At 39.4% G+C, this 15,046-nt stretch overlaps 2 protein-coding genes across 5 annotated transcripts in view; both read left to right on the top strand.

Annotated features, from left to right (window-relative positions):
* The window catches only part of SKA2 (spindle and kinetochore associated complex subunit 2), a 32,317-nt gene extending 21,309 nt beyond the window's left edge, over positions 1-11,008 (top strand). The window contains exons 2-3 of the mRNA XM_060395153.1: positions 3,441-3,617; positions 8,146-11,008. Coding sequence (XP_060251136.1) covers positions 3,441-3,617; positions 8,146-8,214 — 246 coding nt within the window. The 3' untranslated portion in view covers positions 8,215-11,008. The remainder of the gene's footprint in view (positions 1-3,440; positions 3,618-8,145) is intronic.
* Positions 11,009-13,391: 2,383 nt separating this feature from the next.
* TRIM37 (tripartite motif containing 37) overlaps positions 13,392-15,046 on the top strand; it is a 140,030-nt gene continuing 138,375 nt past the window's right edge. For all 4 annotated transcript variants that reach the window (XM_012185193.4, XM_012185194.5, XM_042255311.1 and 1 more), the window contains exon 1: positions 13,392-13,849. In XM_012185193.4, the coding sequence (XP_012040583.1) occupies positions 13,829-13,849 (21 nt within the window). In that variant the 5' untranslated portion in view covers positions 13,392-13,828. The remainder of the gene's footprint in view (positions 13,850-15,046) is intronic.

Here is a 15,046-nt window from a genome sequence, read left to right as displayed (position 1 = left end):
CATGCAGCTGTCCAGCTTTCCCAACACCACTTGCTGAAGAGACTGTCTTTTCTCCCTTATATACCACATCTGTATCAATTCATCTACTGATGGACATTTAAGTTGCTTCCATGTCTTGACTATTGTAAAGAGTGCTGCTGTGAACATTGGGGTGCATGTATCTTTTCAAATTAGAGTTTTCATCTTTTCTGGATATCACTTAACATGTTTTAAAGGTTCATCCTGGTTGTAGCATGAATCAATACTTCATTCCTTTTTACTGCTGAATAATATTTCATTGTATGGCCATACCACATTTTCTTATTTATTTGATCAGTTAATAGTTTGGTTGTTTCCTTTTGGCTGTTATGATCATATTCCCATAAGCATTCATGTACAAGTTTTTGTATGGATGTTTGCTTTCATTTCACTTGGGTATATACCTAAGAGTGGAATTCCTGGGCACATGGTAACCCTATGTTTAATATTTTGAGGAACTACTACATTGTTATCCAAAGCAGTTGTACTATTACACATTCTCAGTTTTTTTTTTTTAAGTTGTAAAATATGTAAGATAAAATTCATCATTTTTTCCAGTTTAAAGTGTGCAATTCTGTGGTTTTAGTACATTTATATCATTGTGCAGCTATCACCACCATCCATCTCCAGAACTTGATTTCATCTTTCCAAATTGAAACTGCATCCATTAAATAATAACTCCCCATTTCCCCCTCTTCCCAAGCCCTGGCAACAACCATTCTACCTTCTGTCTCTATGAACTTTACTACTCTAGTGACCTCATACACACAATTTTCCAGACTACACATTTGGTGTCATCTATTATTTCTTTGCCCCTATCAAACATACTACTAAGTTTTCTTAACTTTTTAAAAATAATATCTGTTTTCTGTCCTTTTCCTACTTCTACTGCTCATGCTGTAGTCTTGATCACTATCTGTAGAATTAACAGTTTTTAAATTAGATTTTTTGTTCTGATTCATTCCTGTTAGAATTATCTTTATTTATCATTTCCATCATCAAAAGCTTAGCAAGAAATCTCCAAGGAAGAAAGGAGTAGAGGGCCATGAACTGAGCCTCTGCCTGTAGCCATAAGGGAGGGTCCACAAAGGAAATATTTGAATAGTGAGATAATAATCAAGATAGTATAGTTCTGTGCAAATCAAGAGTTCATTTTAAGATTAGAATAGGAAGGAAATAAGGAGAGTCAAAAAGAGGGATATCAAAATTACAGGGCAAGTCTGACTTTTTGATTGTTATAGGGTGTGGAAAGAAGGTAACCCTCCTAACTATTGGTGGGAATGTAAATTGGTACAGTCACTATGGAGAACAGTATGGAGGTTCCTTAATAAACTAAGAATAGATCTCCCGTATGACCCTGCAACCCCACTCCTGGGCATATGTCCAGAGAAAAACATAATCCAAAAGGATACATGCACCCCAGGGTTCATTGCAGCACTGTTTACAATAGTCAAGACAGAAGCAACCAAAATGCCCATGGACAGCGGAATGGATAAAGAAGATATGGTTCATATATACAATAGAATACTACTCGGCCGTCAAGAAGAATGAAATAGTGCTATTTGCAGCAACAGGGTTGGACCTAGAGATTGTCGTATTGAGGGAAGTAAGTCAGAGAAGAAACATCCGACGACATCCCCTATCTGTGGACTCTAAAAAGACATGATATAGGTGAACTTATTTACAAAACTTAAACAGATACACGGACTAGAGAACAATCTTATGGTTGCCAAGGGGAAGGATGGGCGGAAGGGAAAGTTAGGGAGCTTGGAATGGACTTGTATATACTGCTATGTTTAAAACGCATAACCAAAAAGGACCTACTGTATAGTACATGAAACTGCTCAGCGTTCTGTGTCAGCCTGGATGGGTGGGGGGCGTTTGGGGGGAGAATGGGTACATGTATGACTGTTCACCTGAAATTATCACAACATTGTTAATTGCCTGTACCCCAATAGAAAATAAAACATTTAAAAAATTTATAGGACAGGTCTGACTTTTTGATTGTCTAAAATAATTTGGCAAAGGATTAGTCTATGGGCTATTAAACTGAGGAAGTATATTATTATAGGACCTAGAAAGTTAGTGGCAAGTGGAGTGAGAAAAATGACACTGGTTTTCAAACAAGAGTCAACAGGAGTTATTTTCCCCTCAGGGTAGGGACAATCTATGTATAGTTGAAGTCTGTATAAAGGGAGATAGGAAAAGGTTATTGAAATATAGGAATGTTGCAGTTCTGGAGGATGTGGAGAGGAGACAATAATAGTAGTAGTGTTAGGAGCTGAGTGAGGATCAGAGTAGATGTTTTCATTTTCAGGTGAAAAGGCAGGAATAGAAACTCCCAGGTGTTTTCTGTCTTCTCAGTAAAGTAGTTGGGGTGAGATATTCTGCCAAGAATGAGTGGATGGGGACTGGTAGGAATGGAGAAAGTTTGGAATACCTAGTATTGGAGAGTTTGCTAAAGAACCACGAAGGAATGAGAAGAATCATTAAGTGGCAGAAATGTCACTTTTGAACTGTCACAGTTGAAATGTCTTTCATGGAATAGTGGTTATTTACATTGAAAATTAATTTGAAAAACTAATATAATTTATAAATACAGTTGCTTGAGTTGGCATGCATTTTGTATAGTGAGGTATGCCTTGAATTGGTACTCATACATACTTTAGCCCCATGACAGTGTATTTAAGAATTTTATGATTAAGTGGTTTCAAGTTGTCTTTTCTATAAGAACAAGTCAAAATAGTTCCTTCAATACCTTCTGAATAACATTTAGGATTATATCTTAGAAGTATTGTGTAATTATTATGAACTATACATCAAATATTATGTATCTAATGTAACATTATCTGCTGTTTAATATTGCTATTTTGTGTGTGCTGCTACTGCTGCTAAGTCGCTTCAGTCGTGTCCGACTCTGTGTGACCCCATAGACGGCAGCCCACCAGACTCCCCCGTCCCTGGGATTCTCCAGGCAAGAACACTGGAGTGGGTTGCCATTTCCTTCTCCAATGCATGAAAGTGAAAAGTGAAAGTGAAGTCACTCAGTCATGTCCGACTCTTCACGACCCCATGGACTGCAGCCCACGAGGCTCCTTCGTCCATGGGATTTTCCAGGCAAGAGTACTGGAGTGGGGTGCCATTGCCTCCTCCGATTTTGTGTGTGAGAAGGGTTATTTCTGTACCTAGGCTTTAAATTCCTTGAGAATAGTATCTAGGTCTTATACTTCTCTCTTTCTTCCCCTCCCATTCTGTCACATAGTTGTGTAATTTTTTATAGTGTTCTATTAAATGGATGGTAGTATGTGTTGTATACATTTTAATTCTTAAAAGAAGCTTTATTAAAAAAATAAAAATAAAAAAAATAAGCTTTATTTTTCCTTTCCAGATTTAATATATATTAATTTTTTTTCCTAATGTAGAAAAATCCAGTTACACTTTTAAAGGAATTGTCAGCAATAAAGTCTCGATATCAAACTTTGCAAGTTCGCTTTAAACCAATTGCTGTGGAGCAGAAAGAGACTAAGAGCCGCATTTGTGCTACTTTCAGTAAGACTATGACCTTGATACAGGAACTGCAGAAGCAAACAGACCTGGAGGTAATGCTTTCTGTTGATTGGCTGCATTTGTAGAATTTTAATTCTGAATTTCTCATTGAAAGATAAATCCCCAGTAACTCTCATTTTGAAATTCAGCAGTGTGAACTATTGATAAAGAATGAGATTTTCTTGATTCCCTGAAGTACAAGATCTCTTATCTCCTTTTATTTTAAAATGAGCATGTGGAATTGACATGGTTAGTGAAGAGGCATGCTTTCTTGGATTGTGTAGCAACAGCAGAAGAAAAAACTTGCTAACACTTATTGTATCTACCAGTTCTGCTGGTTCCTATGAGAACTAGTGAGACTGAGAAATCTAGAAAGCATCTATACCAGTGACTGTTTTCATTCTCTTTTTCTTCAGTTGGGATGATTAGCTTGGGTAGGCCTAACCTTCATTCCTGGTCCTTCATTCTCCAGCCTCTTCTCATCTAGTATAAGAATCTTTCTAATTGTGAGCCTCTGTCACTGATGTCTAAACTCTACAGATATGTTAGAGTAGGAAAAAGAATATGAGCTGTTAACCTAGGCACGAAGATCTTGAACAGCTAATTGAAGAGATTGGCAGCATTTTCATTTACTGTTAAGCAAAGTTGGGGGCTTTTGAAAGAAAAGATAGCTTAATGTAGATGAAATCATAGAGTTGAATTTAATTATCTGGACAAAAAATGTCCAGTAGGTTTTAATTTCTGGTGCTTACTCCAGTCAGTTAACTGGTAATAACTGCTTAGAATGCTGTTTAAGGAGCCGTGTCTGGGCATGGCCAAAAAGTTATCTGCTGTGGACTGTTGATGGGGCAGCATACGTGGTATTTATTTGCCAAGTCTGAACTAAATTATGGCTTAAGATATTTGAATTATGGGCTTTGTAACTCTCAAAGGTTGATTAGATCAAGAATTCTTTGTATTACCAATGGAAGAAAAGAGAACAATGCCTGGTTAAAATCATAAAATGAGGTCATAAATGTATCTGTCATGGAGAAATGAACAGTGCAAGAGGGGAGAACAGTGAAAAGGGGCACAGAGGGAATAGAGAGCAGGCATTTAAACAGTATGGGTGGTGTTTCGTCACCTGCTAATTAATAAAATGCAAAAAGGCAGTATGTATGTGATAACCTTTTATAAATAAGACCAAGTCACACATTCTTCATTGAATGTGATCAGAACTTGACAATAGAAGTCCATAAATTTGTTCCTAGGAAACAGATCTTGAAGAGAGATTAAGTGTAGTTCTGAACGTACACATCAACATGTATATATAGAAATCCATGAATTAATTGAAGCATGGTAAATTTGGGTGACTGAACAAAGAGAAAAATGATTTTTTGAATACTTACTAAAAATCGTCTTCATTGGATACAATAAATAGATGGCATATTTCTGAGATTATAAAAAGTGGTACAGAAAAGTAGTAATGATATTGATGTATATTAGTCACTCGGCTGTGTCCAACTCTTTGCAACCCCATGGACAATAGCCTGCCAGGCTCCTCTGTCCATGGAATTCTTCAGGTAAGAACTGGAGTGGGTTCCCATTTCCTTCTCCAGGGGATTTTCCCAACCCAGGAATCAAACCCCCTTCTCCTACACTGCAGGCAGATTCTTTACCTTCTGAATCAGGGATGTCAAATCGTTTGAATATCTGTAAAGGTTTTCATTTAGTTATCTGAAATGAGCAATAATTATATCAAAGGTAGAAACCTAAGGGAACTTTTTCATTTTGGATCAGATAATGACAAAAAGGAGAAATGGAGACTTCCTGGCAATCCAGTGGTTAAGACTGTTCACTTCCAATACAGGGGCTGCAGGTTCAGTTCCTGGTTGAGGAGTTAAGATCTCATGTGCCTCTTGGCTTCTCAGCCAAAAAACCAAAACATAAAACAGAAACAATACTGTAACAAATTCAATAAAGTCTTTAAAAAAATGATCCACATTAAACAAAAAAAAGGAGAAATGGCTAAAGGTAAAGGAGGTCATGTTTTAGAATCAATGATAGCCAAGCTGGAAAATGTTGGATATGGTTGGTCTTGGGCCTACTAGTTTAAAAAAGAGATAGTATTAATAGTAGGAAGTTCAGAGAAAAGTTTTATGATTGAAATGTGGAAGAAAAGGGAAGGGCATCTGTAAAGAGTTATATAACGATAATTATATGGCTCAAATAGGTCTATGAGCCCAGAGTTTAAAGAACATGTAAAGGAATTTCATGTATAAAAGAGGTATATTAGACATAGGGTCAGAACTGTGAGAATAGTTAAGAAAGCCAAAGGATTTTCAGCTGAGGATTCTGAAAATTTCTAGAGTAACGGAATGGGCTTTTACAGTTATTTGGGGAACAGGAAGAATAAGAAAGGGATGTTTACTTAGAGCAAATGGTCCATTGTTTATGAACAACAGAATGCAAACAGAAAGTAAAATGGTTCTGTTATTATCTTGCTATGATTTTTATCAAGGTGAGTGGTTTTTCATTTGGAAGGGTAGAAAATATATATTTGAATTGATAATACTAAAAAATACAAAAACTTGAATTGATAATAATACATAGGGAGATGAGAACAGAAAAGGAGGTGGATGGTAGGGAATACATATTAATTTCCTGATCTTTTTAGTCGCCATTAAGACACTGACATTTAAATATAGTTAGTTGTAAAGGTGACTATCAAAAGAAGGACCAAATTTGTTCCAAATAGAAAATAGCAAAACAGTCCCCCCACCAAACAAAAATATAGCAATAAATAGAAAATTCAGAAGGCATTAAACATAGAATGTATGTTATTCCATCAAAGCTCTGAAACATTTGTATTAAAGAAGAAAAATTTCTGTGTATTTTAGAATAGTTACTTCCTGGAAAAACTCTTTGAAGTCTTATTAAACAGATGGTCTGAAATCTCTTGAATTTCAGAGATCACAAAGAGAAACATGGAATCATGGAGAACAAAGACTTGCCAGAATAATATCATTTCCTGTTTTTCAGATAGAAGAGGGAAATTTTGTCACTATTTGAGTTGCAGTAAGTGTTTTTGTTTTATTCATGTGAAGATTTTGGGCGAATGGTTGGCTTGAGGAGCCAAACCAGGTGGGGTCTCCAATACAACATGTGGCTATATATTAATGAATTAAAATTAAAAGTAATTAAATTAATACAGTTCTTCACCAGTGCAGATACAGAATATACCCAGGATCACAGAAAGGGCTATTGGACAGCGTTGCGCTGGAGATTCTGATTCTGTGGGTATGAGGTGTTCCCGATTTGACAATCTCTCTAGAGATGACCTATATAGTTAGGCAGATTTGTAACCATGTGAGTGATTCTTCAAGTCCTACCTCCTGTTACTTCCTCATTAACTCTTTGTTTCAGCTAGCCTATTTGTGGGTGCTCTGTGAAAGCCCCTTCCAACTTCCCTTCAGCTTCTCTTCTCCCGTTTGGTTCTGCTGCTCTTACCCCCTTTTGTGGATTTGGTTCGCTGGTTGTTTTCTCAGCATGTTCTCCCTTTCTGTGTAAGAGATTACTGATTCTCTTGAGATGTGTGCCATTCCTCACAGATGCATGCCTGAGGTAAAAGTGGCACTATCCTTAGCTTCAGGGATGTGCCTGATGGGCAAGGGGAACAGATTTTCCTTTAACTAATATTGGGTCAGGAATGGGTTTGTAACCCAAATGGTATGTGAGGAGGGGGGTCTGGAAATAGGAAATGAGAGAGTTTCCTCACTGCTGAGAGACCCCTGGGAAGAGAAAGCTTTACTTGTTCTAAACATTGTGTATAGATGTGATACCTGGAGCCACGTTCCTGTCAGCCTGAGAATAAAGGATATCAGAGCTGTTAGATGAAAAAAACCTGAGTCCTTACATTGTTGAGCTGCTTCATAAACCAGCCCTGAAACCTGCCCTTCTTATGTACTTACTGTGCAGTGATAATGCATTTTATTTATCCATTTTCATATGCATCTCTGTTACTTGCAGATAAAAGCATCTTAATTATCCTTCAAAATTTAACCCAAGTCTCTACTTCTGAAGAAACTTCCAGACTATTTTTTTTTCACACTTCTTTTTCAAAATACTTTTTGAATATATTCAGATGTGACTTCTTTGGTTCTGTTACAGTCCTTAAATTGTTTGATTTCTTTGTCTTGTTTCTTCAATTTAATTGTGAGTTCCTTGGAAACTCAAATATCAAAGTAACTTGTATGTACGTAGCTAAGATGTATTTTTTCCTTGCCTTTATAAATTTGTCATTATATACCTAGTGTGAACTTGTGGAAACATTTACTGGTGTTACAAAGCAGAAATTAGTATAACAGCCTTTAAAGATTTATTTAACTTTTAAAAAATTTATCTTATTGAAGTATAGTTGATTTACAATGTGTTAATTTTTGCTGTGCAGCAAAGTGATTCAGTTATACATCTATATATATTCTTTTTTTCATATTCTTTTCCATGATTTACCACAGGATACCAAATATAGTTCCCTGTGCTATATATAGTAGGACCTTGTTCTTTTAAGCTGTTCTGAAATACAGATTCTGTCTTTTCTAGTTGTTACCACTGACTGAAGAAGAGAAAACTGCGGCAGAGCAATTAAGAGCTCACCTGTCAGACTTATGAGGAAGAAATGGACTTGCAAAAAGGAACTCTGATGGGGAAGAAATCAATCCCATAAATTTAGGAAGATGTCTTGTTAACATTGATGACTATTGGTCGGGAGATGACAAAGGAGATTTGGTTTGGGTGACTGGATAGTGATGCCTTCCACAGAAGAGGGGGATATAAGAGAAGGGCAGATATTGTATTAATAAAGTTCAGCCAAAGGGGCAGAATGGAAATAAAGAGATTTTAAAAATATATGCACACATGCTTAGTAATTTCAGGCAAGGAAATCCCAACACCATTTTGTATCTGTTTTTGTATAACTGGGATAACACAGATGTCCTCACTGACCTATTGCAAAAGAATATTAGATACCAGTCAGTCAGATGTGAATGAACATGCTTGGGAAATTAAAGGTTAGAAAAATATTTGGACTATATTATACATATGTAAATAACTTTATTGTTGAAAATTCTGATCGTAACAGTCTCCCACAATACCTAACTTAGTAGAAAGCTGGCTTTTCTGTGACAGCTTCACTTTTATATTTGTCCTGTTCCTTCTGCCTGCCAATGCTGAGCATGAGCTCTGCTTTCTAATGCTGTTTCTGATTGTCCCTGTCACATTTCAGGGACCTGAAATATACCTTTGTTCTCCTCTGGTCTGCATTACTGTACTTGTTCAGTTCATTCATTGGAGAAGGAAATGGCAATCCACTCCAGTACTATTGCCTGGAAAATCCCATGGACAGAGGAGCCTGGTAGTCTACAGTCCCTGGGGTCCCAAAGAGTTGGACACGACTGAGCAACTTCACTCAGTTCATTCTACTGTAAATCTCTATATATGAACCTTCAAGTTGTGAACGTTCGAAGACGTAAGCATGTGTTTTCCCCTCATCACGTAAGTTAGCTCTGTTTGGGGAGGCACTGTTAGGTTTTGAGGCACAGGACCCGAATGTAGGATGGAACATGAAGGCTGCAGCAGCCATTCAGAATGTAATCCAGTGCTACTGTGGCGTCTATGATGAGAAAAAGAGCTGCCACTCAGACATTACTGGATTGTTCTTTCAAGAAGGTAGACAGAATTGAATCCAGCAAGGAACCAGAACCTGTGCCATTAACTGCAGGTATGAAATCGCAGCTTGCCCTGTCTCCTGTTGCTGTTGCCCCTTCAGCTCTACCATCTCCCACCTCCCCTCCCTCTCTAGTCAGTAACTCTTGCCTGTTCACTCCCTGCCAGCCCGTTGTCCTGTCCTACTGTGCTTTTTAAGATACTGTACTTTCAGATTTTAAATGTTTTATTTCTTTGTGTTTGTTTCATATGTATTATTTGTGTGAAAACTATTATAAACCTATTACAGTACAGTACTATATGGCTGACTGTGTTAGCTGGGCACCTAGGCTAACTTTGTTGGACTTAACAAAGAAGCTGGACTTAAGGAACACACTCTCAGAATGGAACTTGTTCATATGTAGGGGACTTACTGTACGTGAAAGCTAAGAAACTGAAATGAGAGGATTGTTGCAACTATTGTTTGCCAGTTTTGTGTATATGTGTGTGTGTGTGCACCAATATCCTTATTTAATTTTTTTATTAAATGGCAAGTATGGTATACACTAGGAGGTCAAGTTACCAATAAATCATCACTGTTAATATTCTGGGAAATGCTGAAGCTATGCTAAAAAATTGAGAGGAGAAGCAGATATTGGAGATGTTAAAGCAGGTTTTAAATTCTAGCTGTACAAATCTAGCTGAGCAAATCACTTAACTTGTGTGTGTCAGGATGATTGGAAGTACAATGAGATGGTGAAGTATTAAGGTTTGATATTTGGTAATTCAATAAATATTTCCATATATGTAATAAAAACAAGATATTGAAAGACCAGGAAAAGTAAATCAAATGTTAATTTGCAGGATACAGAATTATACTTTTATGTAAATAAGAATTTTTTCTGTTAAGTTATTAACAAACTTATAATAGCTGACAAACAGGGTTGGAAGAGTAGCTTCAGTTAAAATTGTCTATTCTGAATATTTGGAGAACAGAAACTACCCTAACCTTTAAATTACAAATAAGTCATACTTTAGTAATATATACTACTCTTCTTCAGTACTCAGGCAAGTAATATTGAGGAAGTTCCTGTCATGATATGTCTCTGGGATGCGATATTGATTGGTGGGATTGAAAAATGGTGGTATCACAAAGAGGTCTTAACAAGTTACTGGAGTTAAAGTGTTTTGTTTGCAATTAGGGAAAAAAAAAAAAAAACGATGTTTTTCTTCTGACTTCCTTCACAAGTTACCTTAAAATATTGGTTCTTCCCCTCATCCCTCTTAAAATTGTTCTTTCTGCACTTTGTATATTCATTTATTTCCTAGGGTTCATTTATTGCCTCTTTGGGGAATGATTTCCAAGTATAACTTACTCCACTAGAAGTGAAAGTGTTAGTTGCTCAGTCTTGACTCTTTGCAACCCCATGGACTGTAGTCAGCTAGACTCCTCTGTCCATGGAATTCTCCGGGCAAGAATATTGGAGTGGGTAGCCATTCCCTTCTCCAGGGGATCTTCTTGACCTAAGGATCAAACCTGAGTCTCCTATATTGCAGGTGGATTCTTTACTGTCTGAGCCACCATGGAGGCCTAGATGCAAACTTCCAATAAAAACCTTGACCTGAATGTTCAAACTGAATGTGTCCAGAATACTTAACTGATTTTATTTTGTTACTAGCCACTACTCTGTTAGCTGGAATTAAGGTTTGCATCCGCTTCTTTATATTGTTAGTTAATAAAATCTGTACCTTTTGAAATGTTTATTGTATACAACATTCATTTTCCCTTCACTCTTCTACCTAGTTTAGACCATCTGGATGATTGTTTTCTCTTATGTGACTATTCTCTTAGGGCTTCCTTGGTGGCTCAGACAGTAAAGTTTTCGCCTGCAGTGTGTGAGACCCGGGTTTGATCCGTGGGTTGGGAAGACCTGGAGAAAGGCATGGCCACCCACTCCAGTATTCTTGCCTGGAGAATCCTCATGGACAGAGGAGCCTGGCGGGCTACAGTCCACGGGATCACAAAGAATAGGACATGACTGAGCAACTGAGAACAGCACACATGTAACTATTAGTCTTTTTATGTCCTAAGTATTAGGTTGTATTTTAAATACAACTTTAAGAAATTAAAAAAATAAAAGTATGCCTATTCTCCCAAACAACTGCAACTTTTTCAGATGTTTCTATAATACAAAGCAAAAATAATTTTTAAACAAAAATAGGCTAACAGCTTACATTGTACTGTAGCTGCACTTTTTTTTTTTCATTTTAAATATATCTTCATGTCACACATCTGTTGTTCTTTTGAGCAGCTGTATGTATGAATTTACCATAATTTTTTTCACCAGTTCCTCACTGATAGGCATTTAAGCTGGTCCTGGTAAAGAATCAGTGTAGGAGATACTGGGGACTTGCATTCCATCCCTGGGTTGGGAAGATCCTCTGGAGGAGGAAATGGCAACCCATTCCAGTATTCTTGCCTGGAAAACCCCATAGACAGGAGTCTGACAAACTACAGTCCATGGGGGTCACAAAGAGTCAGATTTGACTGAGCATGCACACTCCAATAGACAAATTAGGAGATGGGGGAAAGGGGAAAAGAGGATGGCAAAGTCTGCCCTTAAGGAATTCTAATAGGGCTGACCACAGGTTTCCCAACCACACGGGGTAGTTGAGCATCCTCCCAACGAAGTTTTCTTCTTGCTTAAGTGCACCAGTATCTGACTTTGCCGACAAGCAATGACCCCTCATTAGTTGTTCAGGTTTTCTAATTTTCCACTATTGCGAACTATTACAATTAATCTTAGACAGTTTGGGGCCTTGGGCAGATACATCTATTAGTACAAGAACCTATTTTAATATTTATCACAGATTGTAATTTGTCTTTTTTGCTTTCTGCTCTACAGGGTTGCAAAGACCCTTTCTCATTACTCTGAATCCCAAGTAATTTAGTACTGTGTCCTACAAGTTTTTTCCCCCACAGGTGCACATATAGTTTATTAACGATTACATTTTGAAGCCAGCCATTTTGATCCAATATTTAAATAAGCTGTTTAATATTAAAGCATTTTAAAAATTTGAGATAAAAATTAACCATTATTAAAATGTACAATTGAAGGCATTTTCGTATAAAAGATGTGCAACTATCACCTCTATGTAGTTCCAAGGCCATAAATAATTTTTGGTGAAAGGATTTTTCAGGCACAATTATTCCTAAATTATATCTTTGTCCATGGCTCCTGCCATTAAAGAAAAAATTGTTATGCCCATTACTTACAAGAAAGTCCAAATGCTTTGATATTTAACAACTTCCCAAATTATTGCTGATTCTGTTTAGGTGCATTCAGTTAAGTGTAACAATTTGCAAGAAACTGGAAAGGAACATTTTAGTTCAAATGAAGGATTTTATGTATATCCTTTGTCTCGTACCTGCAATTCCTGCAATCTTTCAACATTTTTTTACCTAGGAAACTAGAAAGGAGACGCCGATACAAGAAAGCTGAACGCAGGTGAAACCCTTGCACTTTACAGTCTTAAGGCGCTAGCTCACCTTAAGCCCCACGCAATGCAGGGCTGCAGTGGTTGCATGGGGGAGTCTGCCGGCTACATAATACAAGGTCCCATCTTCCCACGCCCGACACTGCAATTACCGCTCCAGGCTTCACAATCTGGAGCTTTGCTTCAGTAGTTGGGGCGGAAGTCCTAAAAATCAGAATCTGGGTTTGCTTCTCGAGCAAGAATCACCAGCCTCTACACCACAGTTTTGCAAAATGCGGGCCACAAGCCACCTGCAGCCTAATCAGCAGGAGTAGAAAAACGCTGATTTCGTGGAGCCCTACCCTAGAATCCGAACAAGTAGGGGTGTGGCTCCAGAGTCTGCATTTCCCCCAAGCCCTCCAGGTGGCTCCCGCCTTTGGCGCTCAGGAGTTTGAGACGAGTGGAGCCCCGCCCCTTCCCGAGAAGGGCGGGGCGCGGCACAGCGCCGCGCTCTCCTCCGCCTGCGCTAACCCAGACCGAAGGCACGCAACCCGGCGGCCTCGAACGGCCAAATCTCGTGTGCGCTCCCGCACCGCGGGAACTAAGCGCCCGCTTCTGGCCCGCTCCCTCGGCGCAGCGGCCTGCGCGCATGCGTGCGCGCGCGCCGCGCCTTTCCTCACGCCGCGCCTTCCGCTGCCCTGGTTACCGTTAGTGTTTGCGAATTCCCTGCAGCACCTTCTTCGCGGGAGACCAGCGCCGCTGGACTCCGGCAGCGGTTCGATACGCGCGCGCCTGCGTCACGTGGGCCGAGGCTCCCTCGCGGTCGCTGGCGAGCTGCTGAGCCGGGAGGAGAGGAGCTGCGGGCTACCGCTCACCCTCCCACCGCGCCCAGGGGCTGGCGCCCGGATGAAAATGGCGAAGTGGGGGTAGCTGGCGCGGAGCTTGAAGCTATGGGGCGCGCAGGTGTGGCGGCCGTCGGAGCCCCCTGAGGCGGGCGCCTGGCGGTTCTCCGGGGCAGTTTGACCTGGCGACCTCGGGCTGGCGCCTAATCGGTCAGATCACGGGCTCCGCGGGTCTCCGAGGGCCCCACCGAGAGAAGGGGGCAATGGATGAACAGAGTGTGGAGGTGAGGGGGCTTGAGGAGGGTGGTGGCTTAGTCTCCCTCGTCACCCGCTGAGCGTTCTGTATTCGGGGCGCCCCGTCCTAGTCCACCCTCTCGTGGGGCACCCCCACCCCACTGCTGCTGCTGTGGAGGGGCTGACCCAGTGCGGGGGACGCGGTGCTCGTCGTTCCGCAGCCCTCAAGGGCGCCGTGTGCTCGGACAGTTCCTGCAGTCAGGTGGTGCGTATTCGGGCGTTTTCAGGATGTCTTGGCACTGGTACTCATCCCCACGGGGTTTTTGCAAACTACAGCCTTTTCAGCGCAAACTGCAAATTCTTTACATGGTCGTGCCCTTGCGACTCGCGACCAGTTCTCACGAGTTTCTGAGCGAATCCGAATCTCCCTCCGAATGGGTAATCATTCCCTTCTCCGCGGTACATTCTGTAGACATCTGCCCTTCCCAGATTGAATGAGGATATACTCTTACTATCCTGTTTGATTGTACTGTTCTAGAGCAGCCTGTTCTTTTTATCTGAGTCTTGTAAACTATGTTTTCAAATGTTTGGGATACTGACTTTAAGGCTAGGAACATAAAAAAAGATTGCTTATTGGACATAATTATGTAATATTAATAGTTGTCAAAATTTGAACCTTCCAATTACTAAAATACTAAATCCTTGATTTTAATTAGGGACAACTATATTAGTTGGGTACTCCACTTGAAACTAGTTCATCCAATGGTCGTTTTGTGTCCCATCTCCCCACCCCCCCAGCGTCTTCATCTCACAGATTCTAGTCCTGCAGAGTCATGGTTAGACTCATGAGTAATTTTCTCCTTAATTCCTCTTGTAAAGTATTATAAAGGTTTTGTAACCTCACCTTGGTTTTTAGAAGCGTTTTAATTCCTCTGGAATGGAGTAAATATAAATGTGAGTACTGTAAAAATAAATTTACAATATGTAATAACCTACATTTAATTATATGTTTTCTTGCCAGATACTTCCTAAATTGATTCATCTGAAACTAGCAAACATAATATTGTTCCTTCTATTTATGTAATTTTTTTTTTCTTCCCAAAGCCTTCATAGAGCTGCCACCAAAATTCTCAGTACAGGCAGAATTTCAGGCTCAAATAAATTGCTAGTTGGTTTGAACATCATGGCAGAAATTCAGATTTCTGGATTCTGAATTACATAGATTCCCTCTTGATCAAAGTATGCTG

The sequence above is a fragment of the Ovis aries genome, chromosome 11 (assembly GCF_016772045.2).
Source record: "Ovis aries strain OAR_USU_Benz2616 breed Rambouillet chromosome 11, ARS-UI_Ramb_v3.0, whole genome shotgun sequence".
Taxonomy (NCBI): domain Eukaryota; kingdom Metazoa; phylum Chordata; class Mammalia; order Artiodactyla; family Bovidae; genus Ovis; species Ovis aries.
This window is presented reverse-complemented; position numbering and strand designations above follow the sequence as displayed.